Source organism: Rhincodon typus, chromosome 10 (assembly GCF_021869965.1).
Source record: "Rhincodon typus isolate 14 chromosome 10, sRhiTyp1.1, whole genome shotgun sequence".
Lineage (NCBI taxonomy): Eukaryota > Metazoa > Chordata > Chondrichthyes > Orectolobiformes > Rhincodontidae > Rhincodon > Rhincodon typus.
Genome location: NC_063341.1, coordinates 65,978,278 through 65,997,943, shown reverse-complemented (window position 1 = coordinate 65,997,943; position 19,666 = coordinate 65,978,278). Strand labels below are relative to the sequence as shown.

At 40.5% G+C, this 19,666-nt stretch overlaps 1 protein-coding gene across 2 annotated transcripts in view; it reads left to right on the top strand.

Moving 5' to 3' along the window:
• LOC109915168 (bromodomain-containing protein 3-like) overlaps positions 1-19,150 on the top strand; it is an 80,542-nt gene extending 61,392 nt beyond the window's left edge. The window contains exons 16-19 of one of the 2 annotated variants that reach the window (XM_048602118.1): positions 1,687-1,775; positions 3,605-3,828; positions 12,205-12,376; positions 18,397-19,150. In XM_048602118.1, the coding sequence (XP_048458075.1) occupies positions 1,687-1,775; positions 3,605-3,828; positions 12,205-12,376; positions 18,397-18,465 (554 nt within the window). In that variant the 3' untranslated portion in view covers positions 18,466-19,150. Of the gene's footprint in view, positions 1-1,686; positions 1,776-3,604; positions 3,829-12,204; positions 12,377-14,904; positions 18,353-18,396 lie in introns of those variants that run through there. The other variant, XM_048602119.1, reaches the window with a different exon arrangement.
• The last annotated feature ends 516 nt before the right edge of the window (positions 19,151-19,666 follow it).

Below are 19,666 nucleotides of genomic sequence, written 5' to 3'. Positions count from 1 at the left end.
ATCCTTCTCGCCAGCATAGATGCGCATGAATTTATATAATAAAAATATAAGCCAGGAATTGGGATTTAGAAGTGCATTTGAAATCTTAACAAAATTTCAAATTTACACTGGATTTCAATCTCCCTTTTTAAAAAGCAGTTGGCATATGTGAAAACTATCATTGTATCACTGAATGGAACAGAATCAGTTTATTTTTGAATGGAATATTTTTGCATGGTGAAGTATAGCAATGTGAAAAGAATATTTAAATCAACTTAAGTTATTTCATATCCTAGAAACTCTTGACCAATTGTGAGAAATTGTGGTTGGAACTTCCTGTTGGATCAGAAAGAAAAGCACCGGCCAGTGTTGATCTATAATTCTATTGCACCTCCCAGTCGCGAACCATTTCAACACCCCCTCCCATTTCTCAGACGACATGTCCATCCTGGGCCTCCTGCAGTGCCGCAACGATGCCACCCGAAGGTTGCAGGAACAGCACCTCATATTCCGCTTGGGAACCCTGCAGCCCAATGGTATCAATGTGGATTTCACAAGCTTCAAAATCTCCCCTCCCCCTTGACCTGTCCGTCCTCCCTGGACTGACCTATCCCCTCCCTAACTCCCCACCTACACTCACCTTTACTGGCCCCATCCCCGCCTCTTCGACCTGGTTGTTTCCTCTCCACCTATCCTCTCCTCTATCCATCTTCTATCCGCCTCCCACTCTCTCCCTCTTTATTTCAGAACCCCCTTCCCCTCCCCCTTTTTCTGATGAAGGGTCTAGGCCCGAAATGTCAGCCTTTCTGCTCCTGTGATGCTGCTTGGCCTGCTGTGTTCATCCAGCCCTGCACCTTGTTGTCTCGGATTCTCCAGCATCTGCAGTTCCTACTATCTATAATTCTACTTGTCTTCTTTATCAAACAACACCTTACCTTACTTCTAAGTCATTAAATGAATTAAGCTAACTTTTTTTTATAAAACAAAAGAACCGTTGATGGGTGGAAATTTGAAACGAAAACAGAAATTACTGGAGAAACTCAAGTCCAGCAAAATCCATGGAGTGAAAGCAGAGTTAACATTTTGAATCGCAGCATTAACTCTGCTCTCCATAGCTGCTACCACATCTGAATTTCTCCAGCTGCAATGGTTTTAAATATCTTTATGGCCCCTCCCCCGCTCACATTTTTATGCAGTTCATCTTGAAAATTGCAGAGTGAGGTTAGAGTTTAAAAACTATGTGAACTTCATATTTACTGTTGATGCACACAGTGGCCCTGAGAAGCTAATTTTATGCTTAGGGAATATCACATTTCTTCTTTGTAAAATGTCACTTTTATAAAAAAAATTCTATCTTCATTTTATTTACGTTTTCATGTTAATTCAGCCATCATTTATGTTTTCTATATCCACTTTTAAATTTAGGATGTTAAGTGTTTTTCGATTCCTTTGTGTGAATGCTTAAGTGTGATTGGCTGCTTGCTTGTTGATAGCACTGCTGCTGCTTGTTAACTTATCATCTCACTTGGTGACTCATTGTTAGTGCAGCCCAAAGGGGAGTTCACACAATATAGATGACTAGATCTTTATGGTCAGTGTTCTTTTTGATTCGTTAGCAAGTTCATAATTGCTGACTAAACCACCTGGGCCATTGTAATTTTATTATTTTAGTATCGCTAATAGCAGAAATATTTCTCAATATTTCAGATGTGGAAGCTGCCCCTCCTGGTGAAATTAAAGCAACTGGCGACAATAAACTAGCCTTGGAGGCTAAAGCCTGTCTTGTTACAAGGAAGGTGGGATTTTTATTTTTATTGTACTTTTAGTTTTAGAATTACTGACTGAATTGAAACATTTTTAATGTCCATTTTAAATTGAACTATTGAATGAGAACTTGTCTTGAAATATATCTTGGCCTTTATCTTTTACTGTGATGTTAAACTAAAATGCTTCACTAACAAGAGTCTTGAGTATGTCATTTAGAGCAATAATCTTTTGACATGATGTGTGTCTCTCACTAGTTATCTTTCTAAAATAAACCCTTCTTGATAAACAGTCAGATTGTTACTTTAAGATTCATGAACGTTAACCCCTTGAAAGCAAAGGTGGCCAATCAAAACTAAAATGATAGAAGAAAACTATCTGACAAAGGCTCAAGTTTTCCTTTCGTTTTGTATTAATCACTATTTAATCACGGAAGACCTGTGCTAAAACTATTTTCTACACCTATCAATTTTGCAGAAGTCATTTGGTTGAGGACTGCTACTACTGTGGAAGCCATTGAAATTACAGTCTAGTTCATTTTTTTTGGGTGCTGACATTTGAGAAGGTTAAGGCTATAGGGATAATGCTAAAGACATTAATTATTCAGTGAAGCTATAAAAACTTGCAAATCTTCTAGCAAAAGGTATTCGAGTTGAGGTGGTATGAAAGATATATTCAAGCTATGGGGAGTCTGTGAAGGTTAAATTAATTTAAGTTTGCTGATAATTGTAGGCCATGTATTTAGAATCAACAAATGGACAAGGTACAGTTAGGAATTGTATTCTTATGCAAAAGTGCTTTACATAAAAATATGGGAATATTTCAGTTCAGTAATTATGTATTTCCATAAGAGTGCTGTGGCACTGGCGCTTCATCAGTTGTTTACTGACGTGATTTTTAAAAACAGTTTTCTGTATGCTTTGGGATTTGTGTTCTGCGATGCAGAATAAACACTTATCTGTTTTCAAACCAGCTTCACTTGTGCAGCTTAATAATTTTTTCAAATTCTTTTGATTTGCCTCCAGTTGAAAAATCATAATACCCTGCAAAGCTAAAGTTCTAGTGACTTGTCCAGGTATTTGAGACATCAGTTTGCAGGATTACTTGAAGTCAATTTTAAGAATCCGAAACCCGTGTAGTAAATCAAGCTGATTTGAATCATTGATAGCAACCTTCAACATACAGCACTCCCTAACTCGCACATTAGTTTGCCGAATCTACTTCCAGGTCTGCATTAATATCCTAGGCAACCAAAAACATTTAAAATCACCTGTCTTGCTCCCACCTTGTTTGGAACAAGGAAGGTAAAACCTCACAGGTCTAGTTTATTGTCACGACTTTCTTTTTATTTTCATCAGAATGGGCATCTTCCATATCTGAAGTATTTAGAAAGGTTTCATACATAAAAACCTCAATTCTTAATTCGATTTAAGAACAAACGTGTAACTTATGCTTGTTAGACCTCTACTAAATACCTCATTATATTCAAAGTTTTGTGGAGTGCCCAAAGTTAATGTTCCAAGGCCAAATATAATGCAAGTAATGTTACATTTAAAAAAAAAAGCAAGAATTTTCCATGCGCAATGATCTTGTTTGTATCCTTTCTCTCCTCCATTGTCTTTGTGCCTGCTTTTATGTTGTCTTCCACATCACATCATTTCCCTGTGCTCTTGTACACTAGAACACTCTTCTATTATTAAGTGCAGATTTTTTATTGATTGAAGAAACATAATGTGACTATTGAAATCCATTAAGTTTTCTTAATTAACATGAAAATATTGAAGTAAAACTCTTTGTCACTTGCTATGAGATTCCTTTCATCAACCCACAATGTCACAAGCTGCTTATTTTTTGATACTAGGATATTGAGGTCAAGAATGCAAATTCTTGGGCAAGTTTGGGCAAAATGACAACCACAACTCCACCAGCAATAAAATCTTCGAGTGAGAGTTTCAAAATGTTTAGAAAAGCAGCAATGGAGAAAGAACAACGTGAAAAAGCTTTGAAAGCTCAGCAAGAAATGAAAATGTGCCATCTTGAACAAACTGAGAATGAACAAAAGAAAATGGCTTCGGAGCAGCAACGGTAATAATTATACCAAAAGAGTGGGTTTGAACCTATAAAAATGATCTTGCAGCAGCAACTTTCTGAATGTTCTTGCTGCTTCAGGTGCTGTTTTACAGCCATGGGAGCAGGAGTTCACCATTCAGCTGATCCAACCTGCCCCTCCCATTCAACATGATTATGGCTAATCAAACATTTCAATGCCTCTTACCCACCCCATCCCCGTAATCCTGTGCACCATTGGTAATCAGAAATCTATCAAACCCTACCTGAAATATACTCGAAGACTGAGGTTCACTGCCCTCTGCGATAGAATTCCAAAGATTCACAATTCTGAATTTTAAAAAAATCCCTGTCTTGGACTTAAGTGCCACCTCTCTTGCCTTTTTTTTAAATTGTGCCCTGGTTCTGCATTACCCAATAAGTGGAATTGTGCCTGCATTTACCTTGCCAATCCCTTTTTAAGTATTTAGTAAATTTCACTGAGATCACCTCTCACTCTTCAAACTCTGGAGAATACAGGACCAATTTACCCAATCTCGCTTCATAGGACAGCCCTGTCATCCTGGGAACAAGTTTGGTGAACCTTTGCACCTTCTGTAAGGCAATACCATCTTTCTTACAATAAGGAGACCAAATGGCGCACACTACTCCTACTGTGACCTAACCAAGGTTCATTTGGGAGGCTGAGGGGGTAATTGAGAGGAGTTACAGGGAGGTAGTCACACCTCAGGTACAGGAAAACGGTAGATGGGTTACAGTCAGGGGACGGAAAGGGAACAGGCAGACAGTGCAGGGATCCCCTGTGGCCGTTCCCCTCAAAAACGAGTATACCGTTTTGGATACTGTTGGGGGGGACGACTTACCAGGGGTAAGCCATGGCGTACAGGTCTCTGGCACAGAGTCTGTCCCTGTTGCTCAGAAGGGAAGGGGGGAGAGGAGGAGAGCATTAGTCATTGGGGACTCCATAGTTAGGGGGACAGATAGGAGATTCTGTGGGAACGAGAGACACTCGCGGTTGGTGTGTTGCCTCCCAGGTGCTAGGGTCCGTGATGTCACAGATCGTGTTTTCGGGATCCTTAAGGGGGAGGGGGAGCAGCCCCAAGTCGTGGTGCACATAGGCACCAACGACATAGGTAGGAAAAGGGATGGGGACATAAGGCAGAAATTCAAGGAGCGAGGGTGGAAGCTTAGAGCTAGAACAAACAGAGTTGTTATCTCTGGTTTGTTACCCGTGCCACGTGCTAGCGAGGCAAGGAATAGGGAGAGAGAGCAGTTGAATACGTGGCTACAGGGATGGTGCAGGAGGGAGGGATTCAGATACCTGGATAATTGGGGCTCGTTCTGGGGTAGGTGGGACCTCTACAAACGGGATGGTCTACACCTGAACCAGAGGGGTACCAATATCCTGGGGGGGAAATTCGCTAATGCTCTTTGGGAGGGTTTAAACCAATTCAGCAGGGGGATGGGAACCTGAGTTGTAGCTCCAGTGTACAGGAGGTTGAGAGTAGTGAGGTCATGAATAAGGTTTCAAGGTCGCAGGAGTCTACCGGCAGGCCGGAAGGTGGTTTGAAGTGTGTCTACTTCAATGCCAGGAGCATCCGGAATAAGGTGGGTGAACTTGCAGCATGGGTTGGTACCTGGGACTTCGATGTTGTGACCATTTCGGAGACATGAATAGAGCAGGGACAGGAGTGGTTGTTGCAGGTTCCGCGGTTTAGATGTTTCAGTAAGATCAGGGAAGGTGGTAAAAGAGGGGGAGGTGTGGCATTGTTAGTCAAGGACAGTATTACGGTGGCAGAAAGGATGTTTGATGAGGACTCGTCTACTGAGGTAGTATGGGCTGAGGTTAGAAACAGGAAAGGAGAGGTCACCCTGTTGGGAGTTTTCTATAGGTCTCTGAAAAGTTCCAGAGATGTAGAGGAAAAGATTGCAAAGATGATTCTGGATAGGAGTGAAAGTAACAGGGTAGTTGTTATGGGGAGCTTTAACTTACCAAATATTGACTGGAAACGCTATAGTTCGAGTACTTTAGATGGGTCAGTTTTTGTCCAATGTGTGCAGGAGGGTTTCCTGACACAGTATGTAGATAGGCCAACAAGAGGTGAGGCCACATTGGATTTGGTACTGGGTAATGAACCAGGCCAAGTGTTAGATTTGGAGGTAGGTGAGCACTTTGGTGATAGTGACCACAATTAGGTTATGTTTACTTTAGCGATGGAAAGGGATAGGTATATACCACAGGGCAAGAGTTATAGCTGGGGGAAAGGCAATTATGAGGCGATTAGGCAAGACTTAGCATGCATAGGATGGAGAAGGAAACTGCAGGGGCTGGGCACAATTGAAATGTGGAGCTTGTTCAAGGAACAGCTACTGCGTGTCCTTGAGAAGTATGTACCTGTCAGGCAGGGAGGAAGTGGTTGAGCGAGGGAACCGTGGTTTACTAAAGAAGTTGAATTTCTTGTTGAGAGGAAGAAGGAGGCTTATGTAGAGATGAGATGTGAAGGCTCAGTGAGGGCGCTTGAGAGTTACAAGTTAGCCAGGAAGGACCTAAAGAGAGAGCTAAGAAGAGCCAGGAGGGGACATGAGAAGTCTTTAGCAGGTAGGATCAAGGAAAACCCTAAAGCTTTCTATAGGTATGTCAGGAATAAAAGAATGACTAGAGTAAGATTAGGGCCAGTTAAGGACAGTAGTGGGAAGTTGTGCGTGGAGTCTGAAGAGATAGGAGAGGCGCTAAATGAATATGTTTCATCAGTATTCACACAGGAGAAAGACAATGTTGTCGAGGAGAATATTGAGTTACAGGCTATTAGACTAGACGGGATTAAGGTTCATAAGGAGGAGGTGTTAGCAATTCTGGAAGGTGTGAAAATAGATAAGTCCCCTGGGCCGGATGGGATTTATCCTAGGATTCTCTGGGAAGCTGGAGAGGAGATTGCAGAGCCTTTGGCTTTGATCTTTATGTCGTCATTGTCTACAGGAATAGTGCCAGAAGACTGGAGACTAGCAAATGTTGTCCCCTTGTTCAAGAAGGGGAGTAGAGACAACCCTGGTAATTATAGACCAATGAGCCTTACTTCGGTTGTGGGTAAAGTGTTGGAAAGGATTATAAGAGAGAGGATTTATAATCATCTAGAAAGGAATAATTTGATTCGGGATAGTCAACACGGTTTTGTGAAGGGTAGGTTGTGCCTCACAAACCTTATTGAGTTCTTTGAGAAGGTGACCAACAGGTGGATGAGGGTAAAGCAGTTGATGTGGTGTTTTTGGATTTCAGTAAAGCGTTTGATAAGGTTCCACATGGTAGGCTATTGCAGAAAATACGGAGGCATGGGATTGAGGGTGATTTAGCGGTTTGGATCAGAAATTGGCTAGCTGTAAGAAGACAGAGGGTGGTGGTTGATGGGAAATGTTCATCCTGGAGTTCAGTTACTAGTGGTGTACCTCAAGGATCTGTCTTGGGGCCACTGCTGTTTGTCACCTTTATAAATGACCTGGATGAGGGCGTAGAAGGATGGGTTAGTAAATTTGCGGATGACACCAAAGTCGGTGGAGTTGTGGATAGTGCATAAGGATGTTGCAGGTTACAGAGGGACATAGATAAGCTGCAGAGCTGGGCTGAGAGGTGGCAAATGGAGTTTAATGCGGAAAAGTGTGAGGTGATTCACTTTGGAAGGAGTAACAGGAATACAGAGTACTGGGCTAATGGTAAGATTCTTGGTAGTGTGGATGAGCAGAAAGATCTCGGTGTCCATGTGCATAGATCACTGAAAGTTGCCACCCAGGTTGATAGCGTTGTTAAGAAGGCGTACAGTATGTTAGGTTTTATTGGTAGAGGGATTGAGTTTCGGAGCCATGAGGTCATGTTGCAGCTGTACAAAACTCTGGTGCGGCCGCACTTGGAGTATTGCGTACAGTTCTGGTCGCCGTGTTATAGGAAGGATGTGGAAGCATTGGAAAGGGTGCAGAGGAGATTTACCAGGATGTTGCCTGGTATGGAGGGAAGGTCTTATGAGGAAAGGCTGAGGGACTTGAGGCTGTTTTCGTTAGAGAGAAGAAGGTTAAGAGGTGACTTAATAGAGACATACAAGATGATCAGAGGATTAGATAGAGTGGACAGTGGGAGCTTTTTTCCTTGGATGGTGATGGCTAGCACGAGGGGACATAGCTTTAAATTTGAGGGGTGATAGATATAGGACAGATGTCAGAGGTAGGTTGTTTACTCGGAGAGTAGTAAGGGCGTGGAATGCCCTGCCTGCAAAAGTAGTAAACTCGCCCACTTTAAGGGCATTTAAATGGTCATTGGATAAACATATGGATGATAGTGGAATAGTGTAGGTTAGATGGGCTTCAGAATGGTTTCACAGGTCAGCACAACATCGAGGGCCGAAGGGCCTGTACTGCGCTGTTATGTTCTATGTTCCAAGCTCCTACACAATGGAAGCAAGACTTCACTACTCTTGTACTGAAAGTCTCTTACAACAAAGGCTTCTATTCCTTCCCAATAGATTGCTCCACCTGCTTGTTAGAAAACCAAGGTCCTTTTGTACATCTATACCTATTGCTCACTGTTTATGAAGTACTCTGCATGTCTGTTTCTCTTTGCAAACTTTTCCACATTATTTTCCATCTGCCTCATTCTTGCTCATTCACTAAGTCTGACCAAATTCTCCTGAAGCTGCTTTACATCTTCCTGTCACTCTCATGCCTGCTTAGCTTTGTATCATCTGCAGTTTGGAAATATTGTATATGGTCTCCAACTCCAAATCATTGATTATCTATATTGTGAACAGCTGGGGATTAATTGCTGATCCTTCAATTATCCCACTAGTCACTGTCTGCCAGTGTGAGTGATCCATTTTATACATACATACATTTTATATATACTGTTTTCAATCTGTCAGCTAATTATTAATCATGTAAGTATGTCACCTTGTATCCCATGTGTTTTAGTCTTTCTAACCAGCCTCCTGTGGGGAACTTTATCAAATGCTTTCTGAAAATCCAAGTATGCTAAACTCTAGGCGATTTTTTTTTTTTGGTTTTTTTTGTTTGTTTTTTTTTAATCTTCCTCAGTGAAACTGTAATATTTAAATTCTCTGTCATTTCTCTGTTTCCCGTTATAAATTCCCCTGACACTGCCTGTAATAATTCCATTCATTTTAGATAAACACTTCCTTTCTACATGCCCGTAAAGGCTTTTACAGTCAGCTTTTGTTTTTATGCTAAATTACATTTTTTTTAAAATTTGTTCATAAATATGGCCATTGCTGGCTGAATCAACACTTATTGCCCTTGAATTGGCAAGGCCATATGAGAGAGCAGTTAGGAGTCAACCACATTGCCATGGATCCAATGTCACATGTAGATCAGGCCAAGTAAGGACAACTGATTTCCTTTGCTAAAGGACATTGGTTATTTACAATAGACAGTGGTTACGTGGTCAACATTTTCAAATTTCACGGGATTCAAACCCATGCCCCCACTATGTTGGGACTCTGGAATACTCGTCAAGTGACATTACCATTATGTCACAATCTTCCCATTCCAGAATGGCTATGGAGTGTTACTCTGTTAAAGTCTTGATAACTTGGGCAGCACGGTGGCTCAGTGGTTAGCACTACTGCCTCCTAGCACCTGGGTTCAATTCCAGCTTCGGGCACCTGTCTGTGTGGAGTTTGCGCATTCTCCCTGTGTCTGTACGGGTTTCCTCTGGGTGCTCAGGTTTCCTCCACAGTCCAGAGATGTGCAGATTAGGTGGCTTGGCCATGCTAAATTGCCTGTAGTACCCAGGGGTGTGTAGGTTAGGTGGATTGGCCATGGGAAATGCAGGGTTACAGGGATCGGGTAGGGATGGAATGCTCTTCAAAGAGTCGGTGTGGATTTGTTGGGCTAAATCACCTGTTTCCACACTGTAGGGATTCTGTGAACTATGATCTTACCCTGGAATGATGGTTTTAGTAAGTGCCAGAAGTGTGAAATGTTTAATTGATCATTCTGATGGGTCCAAAATCACTCAGTTTGACTCAAAGTTGATAACTTATTGCAATAAAACATTCTATAAGTGAAGAGTGCTCAAATTCTCCTCCAATGCTCATTGATTGCATTCCACAATTCATTTAATTGCCGTCTTCACTTGGTAATAAGAATGTTTTAGCACAAATCTCAATACTGTGAAATCGGACATAACAGAAGACTATGCTGAGCTACAAGATGCATGTAGTTAGACCAGGATTCTAGTTGGCTTCGTTTTAATTCATTCACAGGATGAGGGCGTCACTGGCTAGGCCAACATGTATTGCCTAGTGGGCAATTAAGAGTCAACCACATTGCTGTGGGTTTGGAGTCACAAATAGGCCAGACTGGGTAAGGACAGCAGTTTGCTTTCCTAAATGACGTTAGTGAACTGGAAACGTTTTCCCAACAATTGACAATAGATTCGTGGTCATTATTAGATTCTTAATTCCAGATTCTTATTGAATTCAAGTTCCACCATCTGCTGTGACAGGACATGACCTGCATCTCTGGATTAACAGTCCACCGTTAATACCACTAGGCTGTTGTCTCCCAATTTTCCTTGATATTTGAAGCTGCAGCACCATAAGGTGAATATCTAGCCTACTATAATCCAAATTAGAATTTCATTATTTGGAAAACCATAAGACATAGGGAGCATTCAGTCCACCAACTCTTTGCCATTCAGTGAGATTTTGAGGATCTGATGATCCAACTCCACTTTCCTACCTTCCCCATTATCCTTGAATTTTTTACTGATTTAAAAATGTGTCTTTCTGAGCCTCAAATATACTTTTTGCAAATTGTGAAATTTTAAAAATACCTTGAGGGTGACCAAAAGCTTGGTCAAAGAAGGGGGTTTTAGGGAGGGTGTTAAAAGGATTTGAGGGTGGTGGAGGGCTAGAATGAAAGAGGGAAGAAATTTCAACATTGTGCTTGAATATTGGAAGGCACAGTTCCCACAGGCAAAGGGCAGGGTTAGGAATTCATAATTGATCCAAATTGAAGGAGCAGAAAATTTGAAGAGGTGATTGAGTGCTGATGGATATTGCCGATGAGAAGGAATGGCTGTTGAGGTATTGAAATATAATTTAAAATTTGTGGTCGTGAGGAAGTAGCAAATGATGTGGGTCAGCAGGCATAGGATATTGTCACACTGCCTCAGCATATTTGATGCTTGGCTGTAAAGTGGCTGAAGGAAAAAAAAACGGTCAGAACTCACTGTTGAACATACCTACCCTGTAGCATCACTGACAGTATGAAATGTTGTATGATGGTGTGCACAGCTACTGCTGATGTAAGAGATTTTGTGAAGTGATGTATCTAGAATTGGTTTTATAAAAGTAGCCATTTTAGACATATCTTAATGCTTGTCAATGACTCAGCTAGAATTTATTGCCTGTTCCTTGTTGTGGTTGACATGGTGATTATGTGGATTCACCTTGAACCATTACAATCTTTGCTTTCACATTATCCCAGAACAAGCAGTTCCAGCACTTTTGGACCAGAAACTCTGAAGGAATAGTGACAAGTCTAGATCAGGAGGGGAACCCGAGAGTCATGGTACTCTGGTTCATGCTATTGCAGCCCAAAGTTGGTTGATTTTTTTAGATTTGACACCGATTAAAACTGAGATTCTGTAGTTCATTCTACAGAAAGTATGCTTAATGAAAGGCCAGATGAGAAGCTAAACAAGGAAGTGGCTTTCTTCTGGATCAAATTGAGATCTGTAAGCGCTATTGTTGTAACATTCATCAGGCGGTGAATCTTAGAAAATTCCAAACCCATAGGGTAGTGCAGAAAGATTACACTGAGGTAAAATTTTAGCCATGATCTGTTTGAAGAATGGAGCATATTTGAGGGACTGAATGTATTTCATCAAACTTCCATATGTTTCAGATCTTGACAGCCATCTGTGTGAAGAAATTTCTTCCAAGTTTCCCTCTATTTTGTGTTTTTGTGAATGATATTAAATCTGATACTGGTTGCTGATCCGTGTACCAGAGAAAATAGAATAAATAGGGAGAAACTATTAAGAGTGCTCTTTGTTTTGAATACCTTATTAGTTATTCCTTAACCTGTTCTGCTCCGAAATCAATCGATTCCAGCTTCTCCAACATCCGTGCGTTACTATATTCCTCATTCACTGGAATTACTGCGATAAGCTACTGCTTTATTTTCTATGTGTCTTTTTACACCTGAAAATGCAGTGCGCAGAATTTTCCACATTACTCCAGCTGACCAATGTTTTGTGTATCTTTTGTTTTTGTATTCAATAACCCTATTTATCAAGTTAAGTATCCCATATGCTTGCTTAATTACCTTACTCAAACATAAAATTTCCTTTGAAGCAGTCCCACTAAAGTGATGCTTGTGTTGCAGAGAAAAAGAGAAAGAAACTATCCCAGAAGAGAGTCAAACGGTTCAAGTCGAAGTCAATGAGAAATTGACTGAGCAGACAATGCAAGAGGAGAATGAAGCACAACAGGAATCATTGGATAAAGAAAGAGAATTGGCTAGGAAAAGGGAACAAGAACGTAGAAGAAGAGAAGCAGTAAGTAGCCAAAGAGAAATATTTTCAAGACTGTTCTGAAATTTATTTCACAAATGACTAAATAGTTGTTGTGAACTGTACTCTGCTGAGATGGTAGTTTTTAAATTTCTAAGAAGCTGCTTCCACCAGTTGTGAAAGCCATAGAAGCACATTTCCTATTCACAGTAATAACACAGCATACAATTAATTTGTCATTGCTATTTTAGTCTACAGTTCAAAAGTTGCTTCGTTGTTATTATTAAGAAATTGCTCCATTTTGGTGGTACTATAATACGACGTAATGGACTGGGAACCCAGGATGATTTTTAAGAAACCACTTGCCTTAAGCCAATTATATTTTGACTTGGTGCATGCTATTTAATACCATGGTGCTGTGGTCGCAGAAAAAGAGGTGAATTTATCCATAAACTGGTTTAAAACAACTTTTTATCAACTATCGACACTAGATACATAAATGGTTAGGATTTGCTTGTCAAACAGCTGTTGCTTTACTTGCAGACTTTGGAGTATTGAATGTCATTTGATTAGAAAAACTACTGGGATGTACTGACTTTATAGATGAAGTGCAAGACTGGACTCTGTACTGAGGCAGATGCTAGGCAAGAGTGGTGGGAAAGGTCAACCTTGCACCTCTACATTATCAGGAAATATTGTTTCCACATACAGTGCTCCAGCTGCAGGAAAGATGTCCAAAGGGAATATTATACAAGAGGAATGTGACATTTGCCAGTTGCTGAAATGCAGTATTGGTATGTTCAGTGGAACTGAGACAAGGCTGATTCCAGGAATGGCGGGTCTGACATGAGGAGAGATTAACTAGGTTGGGATTGTTTTGGCTAAAGTTCAGACGAATGAGGCGGGGGGTGGTTGGGTGGGGGATGGGGGGGATGTCGTTCTCGTACAGACTTATAAAATTCTAACCAGACTAGACGGTAGATGCAGGGAGAATGTTCCCAATGGTGGAAATGTACAGAACCAGGGGTCACAGTATGAGGATTTGGGGTAGGTTTTGGAGTAGATCTGAACCTCGGGTTGTGGGTGTTGAGGTTGGTTCGCTCGCCAAGCTGGTTTGTTGTTTTGCAGACGTTTCGTTACCATACTTGGTAACATCCTCAGTGCAGCCTCCAATGAAGCATCGGTGTGTTTTCCTGCCTGGTTTTTAAACTTGGGGGTCCATTGAGATGGATTGCTTCACTTCCGGTTTTCCTTCGTAGTGGAATGTATATTGGGTCGAGTTCAATGTATTTATTAATAGCATCCTTCATGGAGTGCCATGCTTCCAGGAATTCTCGTGCTTGTCTCTGCCTAGCTTGTCCCAGGATCTTGGTGTTGTCCCAGTCGAAGTCGTGGTTCTCCTTGTCCATGTGGATTGAGATGAGTGAGTATTGGTTGTGTTTTTTTTTTTGTAGCCAGTTGGTGTTCGTGTACTCGTGATTTGGGTAGACTATTTAGGATGGAAATGAGACATTTCTTCCCCCAAAGAGTGGTGAGCCTGTAAAATTCATTACCACAGGAAGCAGTTGATGCCAAAACATTGAATGTATTCAAGAGGTGACTAGATTATAGCACTTGGGGCGAATGGGATCAGAGGTTTGGGGAAAAAGCAGGATTAGGCTGTTGAGTTGGACAATCTGCCATGATTGTGAAGAATGGCGGAGCAGGCTCAGAGTCAAATGGCCTCCTCCTGCTCCTATCTTCTTTGTTTCTATGTATCAATGTAGTCAGCAAAGAGCTGATGCTGGTGGGAAGAAGTGGCACACTGCATGAACACTCAGTTCTCTGTGCTGTGTGGCTAGATCTAGGACTATTTCCATAAACTCATCAACATTCATAGCATCTTCCTGCTTATATGGGTTCTGTCACCAAAGAGTAAATGCAAATCTATGTGGCATCCTGCAACTGGGTGCCTTAATGCCCCGTGTATCCATGATCTGCTGCATGTAGCTGTCCTGAAAATAGATTAGATGATCCAGAAAATATATCTATGGTCCTAGGGATGGAGTATTCTCAAAACTTGCTGCTGAAAATGTTCAGGGCAAGATTGGCTTCTCCAGAATACTAATACTAAAGAATACTGTTAATTAGAAACAACATTCAGAATGATCCTCACAACAGAAAGTTATAGCATGAAACTGCCCCATACCAGCCATTGAAATACACCCTGGAACAATGTTGGATGTTGGAGGTTGAAGGGGGTGAGACTTGAGCCACACTTCATTATCAGAAAGGACAGACAAATTAGTCATTGCAACTAATTTGAGTTCTTCTTCTGTTAATAAAAACATCCGAGTACCAGAAGTCATCTTGAGGTTTTATGATTGAATTACATTGTTCAATCATTTTCTATCCAAAACCAAAATCACTTCATTCTTAGTCACTGAGTTTTGGTATGCAGGTGACCTTTAGAGTGTGTGCTCAGTCAGAAACTGAGCTCCAATTATTGTCAACTTTTTCTCCAAAACATGTGCAAAAATTAGCCTTTCACTAATCGCAACAAACTAAGATCCTCTTCCAACCTTTTCCCACAGTGCAATACCTCTCCTTGTTGATGAAGGTCAACAGCGAAATAGTGAAAACTATGGGCTATTTTCAAGATCCGGGGAGCCGCCTCTTGGCGAAGGTAGCATGCACCTTTGCCTTAAGCTGAATGAAGAGAGAACTATCTGTGAGCCAGGATGTCAAACACAAAAATTAAAGTCATTATTTATTGGACCACAGTGATCCCCTTGCTCCTGTACACATTGAAGTCTTGGACTTCTACAAAGAGCATTGCCATCAGCAGTACCTTTTGCAAGACAATCCAAGTCCTGTGGCAGGAAAGGCATTCAAACGGCACCATCCTATCCCAAGCTAACATTCCCAGCTTTGAGGCACAAATCACTCAACCTGGAGCATGACATATATTCATATTCCTATTGCCAGACTCTTGGAGCGATTGTTCTTCTCTGAACTTGTGGGAAGAGAGGAGGACAGCAGAAACACTTGAGACATCCTTAAAGCATCTCTGAAGAAACCAACATGTCTGTCAGTTCATGGGAATCCCTGGCTTGTGATTGACCAAAATTGAGAATTTGGAAGATACTAAACATGGACTTCGTGAGACATATGCAGACATGAAGTTGAGGCATCTGAGAGATTGTACAAACATCCAAACATCACTTCTGCCTGACCCCTCAAACAGTGCCTCCCATTACAAGCATCACCTAACCCCAAATGCTGCAGTGGCTGCAGATTACACGTTAAACTTTATCAGACATCTCAAAATCCATCAACACAGAGTGCAAGTGAATCATCTTCAATCCTAAGTGTTTGTCTAAAAAGGAGGATATCATCTTAAGATCATCTTTAGCATTTAAAAATTGAAGAACAACCCAATTAGTTCACAATTTTAGGTTACAGCATAAAAAGAATATATTTTAGTCTTATGAAGGCTGATTAGTTCTTTTATTTGAGAACTTGGGTTCTAAAGAGAAGGAAAAATAGATTCTAATTTTTCAATTGTGTGAATATCTGACTTTTTAAAATCAAACATTAGTCATTTCAAAACAGCTGAGGGAGATGATTGCTAAGGTTTCTGCTGACTTGAGTTGTATGACTGCTAGGGGAGCAGGGGAGACCAAAGGAGTTCATGCTGTTATCAACATTCTGCAAGCAGTTAGGGCTAGAGAGGAGTCCTGAAGTGCATAGAATTCAGAAGGAAGCTCCAGAAGCGCAAGGCTGCGGAGGTGTTAGTAAAGGAGACATCTCATATGGTTGTTGAAGAGGTGACCTTAGGGCATCCATGTTAAGTAATAGTGTTGTGAGTAGCAGTTTGTTTTAAAGGTCTATTGAAATGTTCTCTCTAATGTTTCTTCCTGTTATGCAGACCTGAGAGGTCCACCCACCATAGTGGCTTCTGGAAACAGAAGCAATATATCGGCACACTGATTAACATACACAGAACTTCTCAACATCTATGTAAGTGTGCAGCTTAGAGGGAACGTTGGTCTCTGGGAGGGACGTTAGCCTGAAGAAAGTAGCATCAAGTAAGTGCACTGAAATTTGTTGCAAGAAAGCCAATTACATCCATGCCAGATGCACAAGATGCTTTAGTGTGGCGATAAGGGTGACTATGCAATGAAGTTGAGTATGTGCAAGTGCATTGATGGAATAAAGTGGATGAATCTTTCTGATATTTGTGATGAGATTCTTCAAATGTTCCTAATATTGTGATAGTTTACACTATCACAACTTTAATAACGTTATTAATGAGACATCAAAGATAAACTGTTCCGCACAGATAGAAGCAGCAAATCTGTATGTAATAAACTGTTAAGGGACAAGCTCAAACTTCTACAAGAATTGAAACCAATTAGCCACGTCTGTGAAAAGAGGGAGTTGTAGGTCCTCTTGAGGCACATGGTAATGTTCCTACCTTGGACTAGGAGATCAGAGCCTCTCTGCTCCTATGATGCTGCTTGGCCTGCTGTGTTCATCCAGCCCTGCACCTTGTTGTCTAGGGTTCAGGTCCCACCTGCTCCATTGGTGTGTAATAACATTTCTAAACAGGTTGATTAGAAAAATAGATTAAACTTTTAAAAAGGCAGTTGAAACTATATGAACAAATTTGCTTTGATATTTGATAAGCTGACTGTTTTATGCTACAAGGACAAGGATTGCCCTGCAGAAGAATTTAAGGAGTTAACTGCAGGAAAGCTGTGTCTTCAAACAGACAGCTAATAGCGAAGTAACCAGGAACAGTGGAGCTACATCTGATAAGTCTGTAGCTTGTTTTCTTGCAGTAATTTGGATGAAAGGACTTAAAAAATTATCAATAATATCACGGAGACCTGAAGGACACACGGGATTGAACAGCATAACACTCTCTTCAGCAGAACTCCGGAGAGCAGCTTTGCATAAGGATCAAATGCCGGACACATCCAGAGACAGACACTGTTAGTTGAAATCTTTGCTAAGTTCCACCATTAATCGGGTAATAGCCAAGTTGAGTTGTGAGGTTTAACTTGATTATTTGACGGTCTTATTTTGGTTGCTGTATGCAATGCAGTTTAAATCATGGTTTCAGTACTTGATTGTCTGTGAGATTTCTTAATAAGTAGCTGAATAAATGGTAACTTGTGATTTGCCCACAACAATATAGTTTGTAATATAGTTTTTATTTTTTTCTTTTCTAAACCTATTTATACTATGTTGCAGCTTCTGGTGACTGTTGAGTAACTGACCTCCCATGGTAGCCAAAAAGAAAAATAAAACTTGTGGCCAGTCAAGCCAGGTTTTATTCTGGCTTGTCCTATATTGCCATCAGCTAGGATCATAAAACCAAGTAATAGGAGTAACAGCCATTTGTTTGTGTTTACAGTACACATAGTAACAAAATAATATGGTAACTCTAAGAACTAAGCCAGTACTTTGTAAAAAGGATCTACATTTTCTTTTGGAAGTTTTTAAATGTTTATTAACTTAAATCATTTCTTGGAAATTCAAACTGATCAAGTGTGTAACGGAATACTGTCCACTTGCCTGGATGATGAGTGTAATTCAAACAACACTCAAATCCAGGATAAAGCAACTTGCTTAATCAGCAACCCTTAAACACTCTTTCTGAACTCTCTTCATCACCACACAATGACACAACAGTGCATATCATCTATAAAATGCACAGCAGCAACTTGTCAAGTTTGCTTTCTATGGCCCCTCCCAAACCTGCAACCTCTACCACTTAAAAGGAGAAGGGCAAAAGATGCATGGGCACAATACCACTTATCCCTCCACCCTTAACCATTCTGACTTGGAACTATATCATACCTCCTTCACTGTCACTACATCAAAAACCTGGAACTCCCTCCATAAGATCAAAGTGGTTGTGCCTAATTCATATGGACTGCAGCAATTCAAGAAGACAGCTCACCACCACCATCTAGAGGGCAATTGGGGATGGGCAATAAATGTTTGCTTTGCTACAAACATCAGTATCCCGTGAATGAATTTTTAAAAAAAAGGTTTTCCCAATTTCTTTACAGATGGCGACTACCATTGACATGAATTTACAGAGTGATATTATGGCAACGTTCGAAGAAAATCTTTATTAGAAATCTTGAAATAATTTGGACTTGAATCATTGCAAAAGTAAATATCCTATCTGCATGATGGTTGAAAAGACCTGTAGTGACAGGTTGCAGTTGCAGTCCATTCAACATATTCTGGACAGTGCTCATGAACAGACCTTCACGTCAGTTTGACGAACAGATGCTAACTGCAATGCTTCCTGAGAGCTGAGGTGGAAGAACTTGCAGTATCTTTTTCCTTCCATTTCCCATATGCCCCAAAGCTCTTCACAGAAATGAGATACATTGTGCATTTACCATTATGTGGAGAAACTGGGTCTCTGATTCCCCAATGATGAAGGAAGCTTAAAACTCTTTTGAGAATAAAATTTGAAGTTTAAAGGAAAATGTAATCTATCTATTGGCTATTTAGAGATAAAAGATTATAACAAAAATGAATGCAGAAAAAGCAAAACTTTCATCTACTGGCACAAGTAGCCTACAGTTCAGTGTAGTTATAAAACTTTTGAAGTCCTGTTGCATTTAACCAGGTTACTGAAGTGATGTAATCTTTAGTGCTTGTATTGGGATAAAAACTGAAGAGACAAGGAATGTCTGTGTTAGCTTGTTAGATTATGATTCGCTAAGTTAATTATTACAATAGGGGGAAAAATTGTGATGTCATTCTTTTTACCCTAACATTTTGACATTGGCAATAAAATTAGCTAGACTTAAATATACGTGTTGTGATTTTCTTGTATCTTGTAAAGTTGATTTTCTGATACAGTTGGAATCAGACATGTATTAAGTAGATTTAGATTTTCTTTTGTCTCAATGGTGATCATCCCATTTTCTGTAATAGGTTATGTTTCCACAATTTGTACTACCTTAGTTACACCACTTTGGAACTAACACCTCATCTGCATTTGCTAGCTGCTAATTAAACAAAAATGAATTCCCCCCTTCTTTAAGAACTATTTGCAGCAGCCTTTGAAGTGGCATTGTTGATTTGTAAAATTGTAGTGATTCAAATATGTGACCTTTTGCTTTTGGAAGGAGGTTATAACAAATGGATAACCTTGTGTTTTCCATTGAACACCCCTGCTCTTTTGTGCCCCTCTATTCAAAGCTTGCCATGAAATTTGGTTATTCCTGAGCAGCAGTTTTTTTTAAATCTGCAGTACTTGCACTGAATCGGGAAGTTCTGTAATAAATCACCACTAAAATATTAAGGTATCCAGTATGC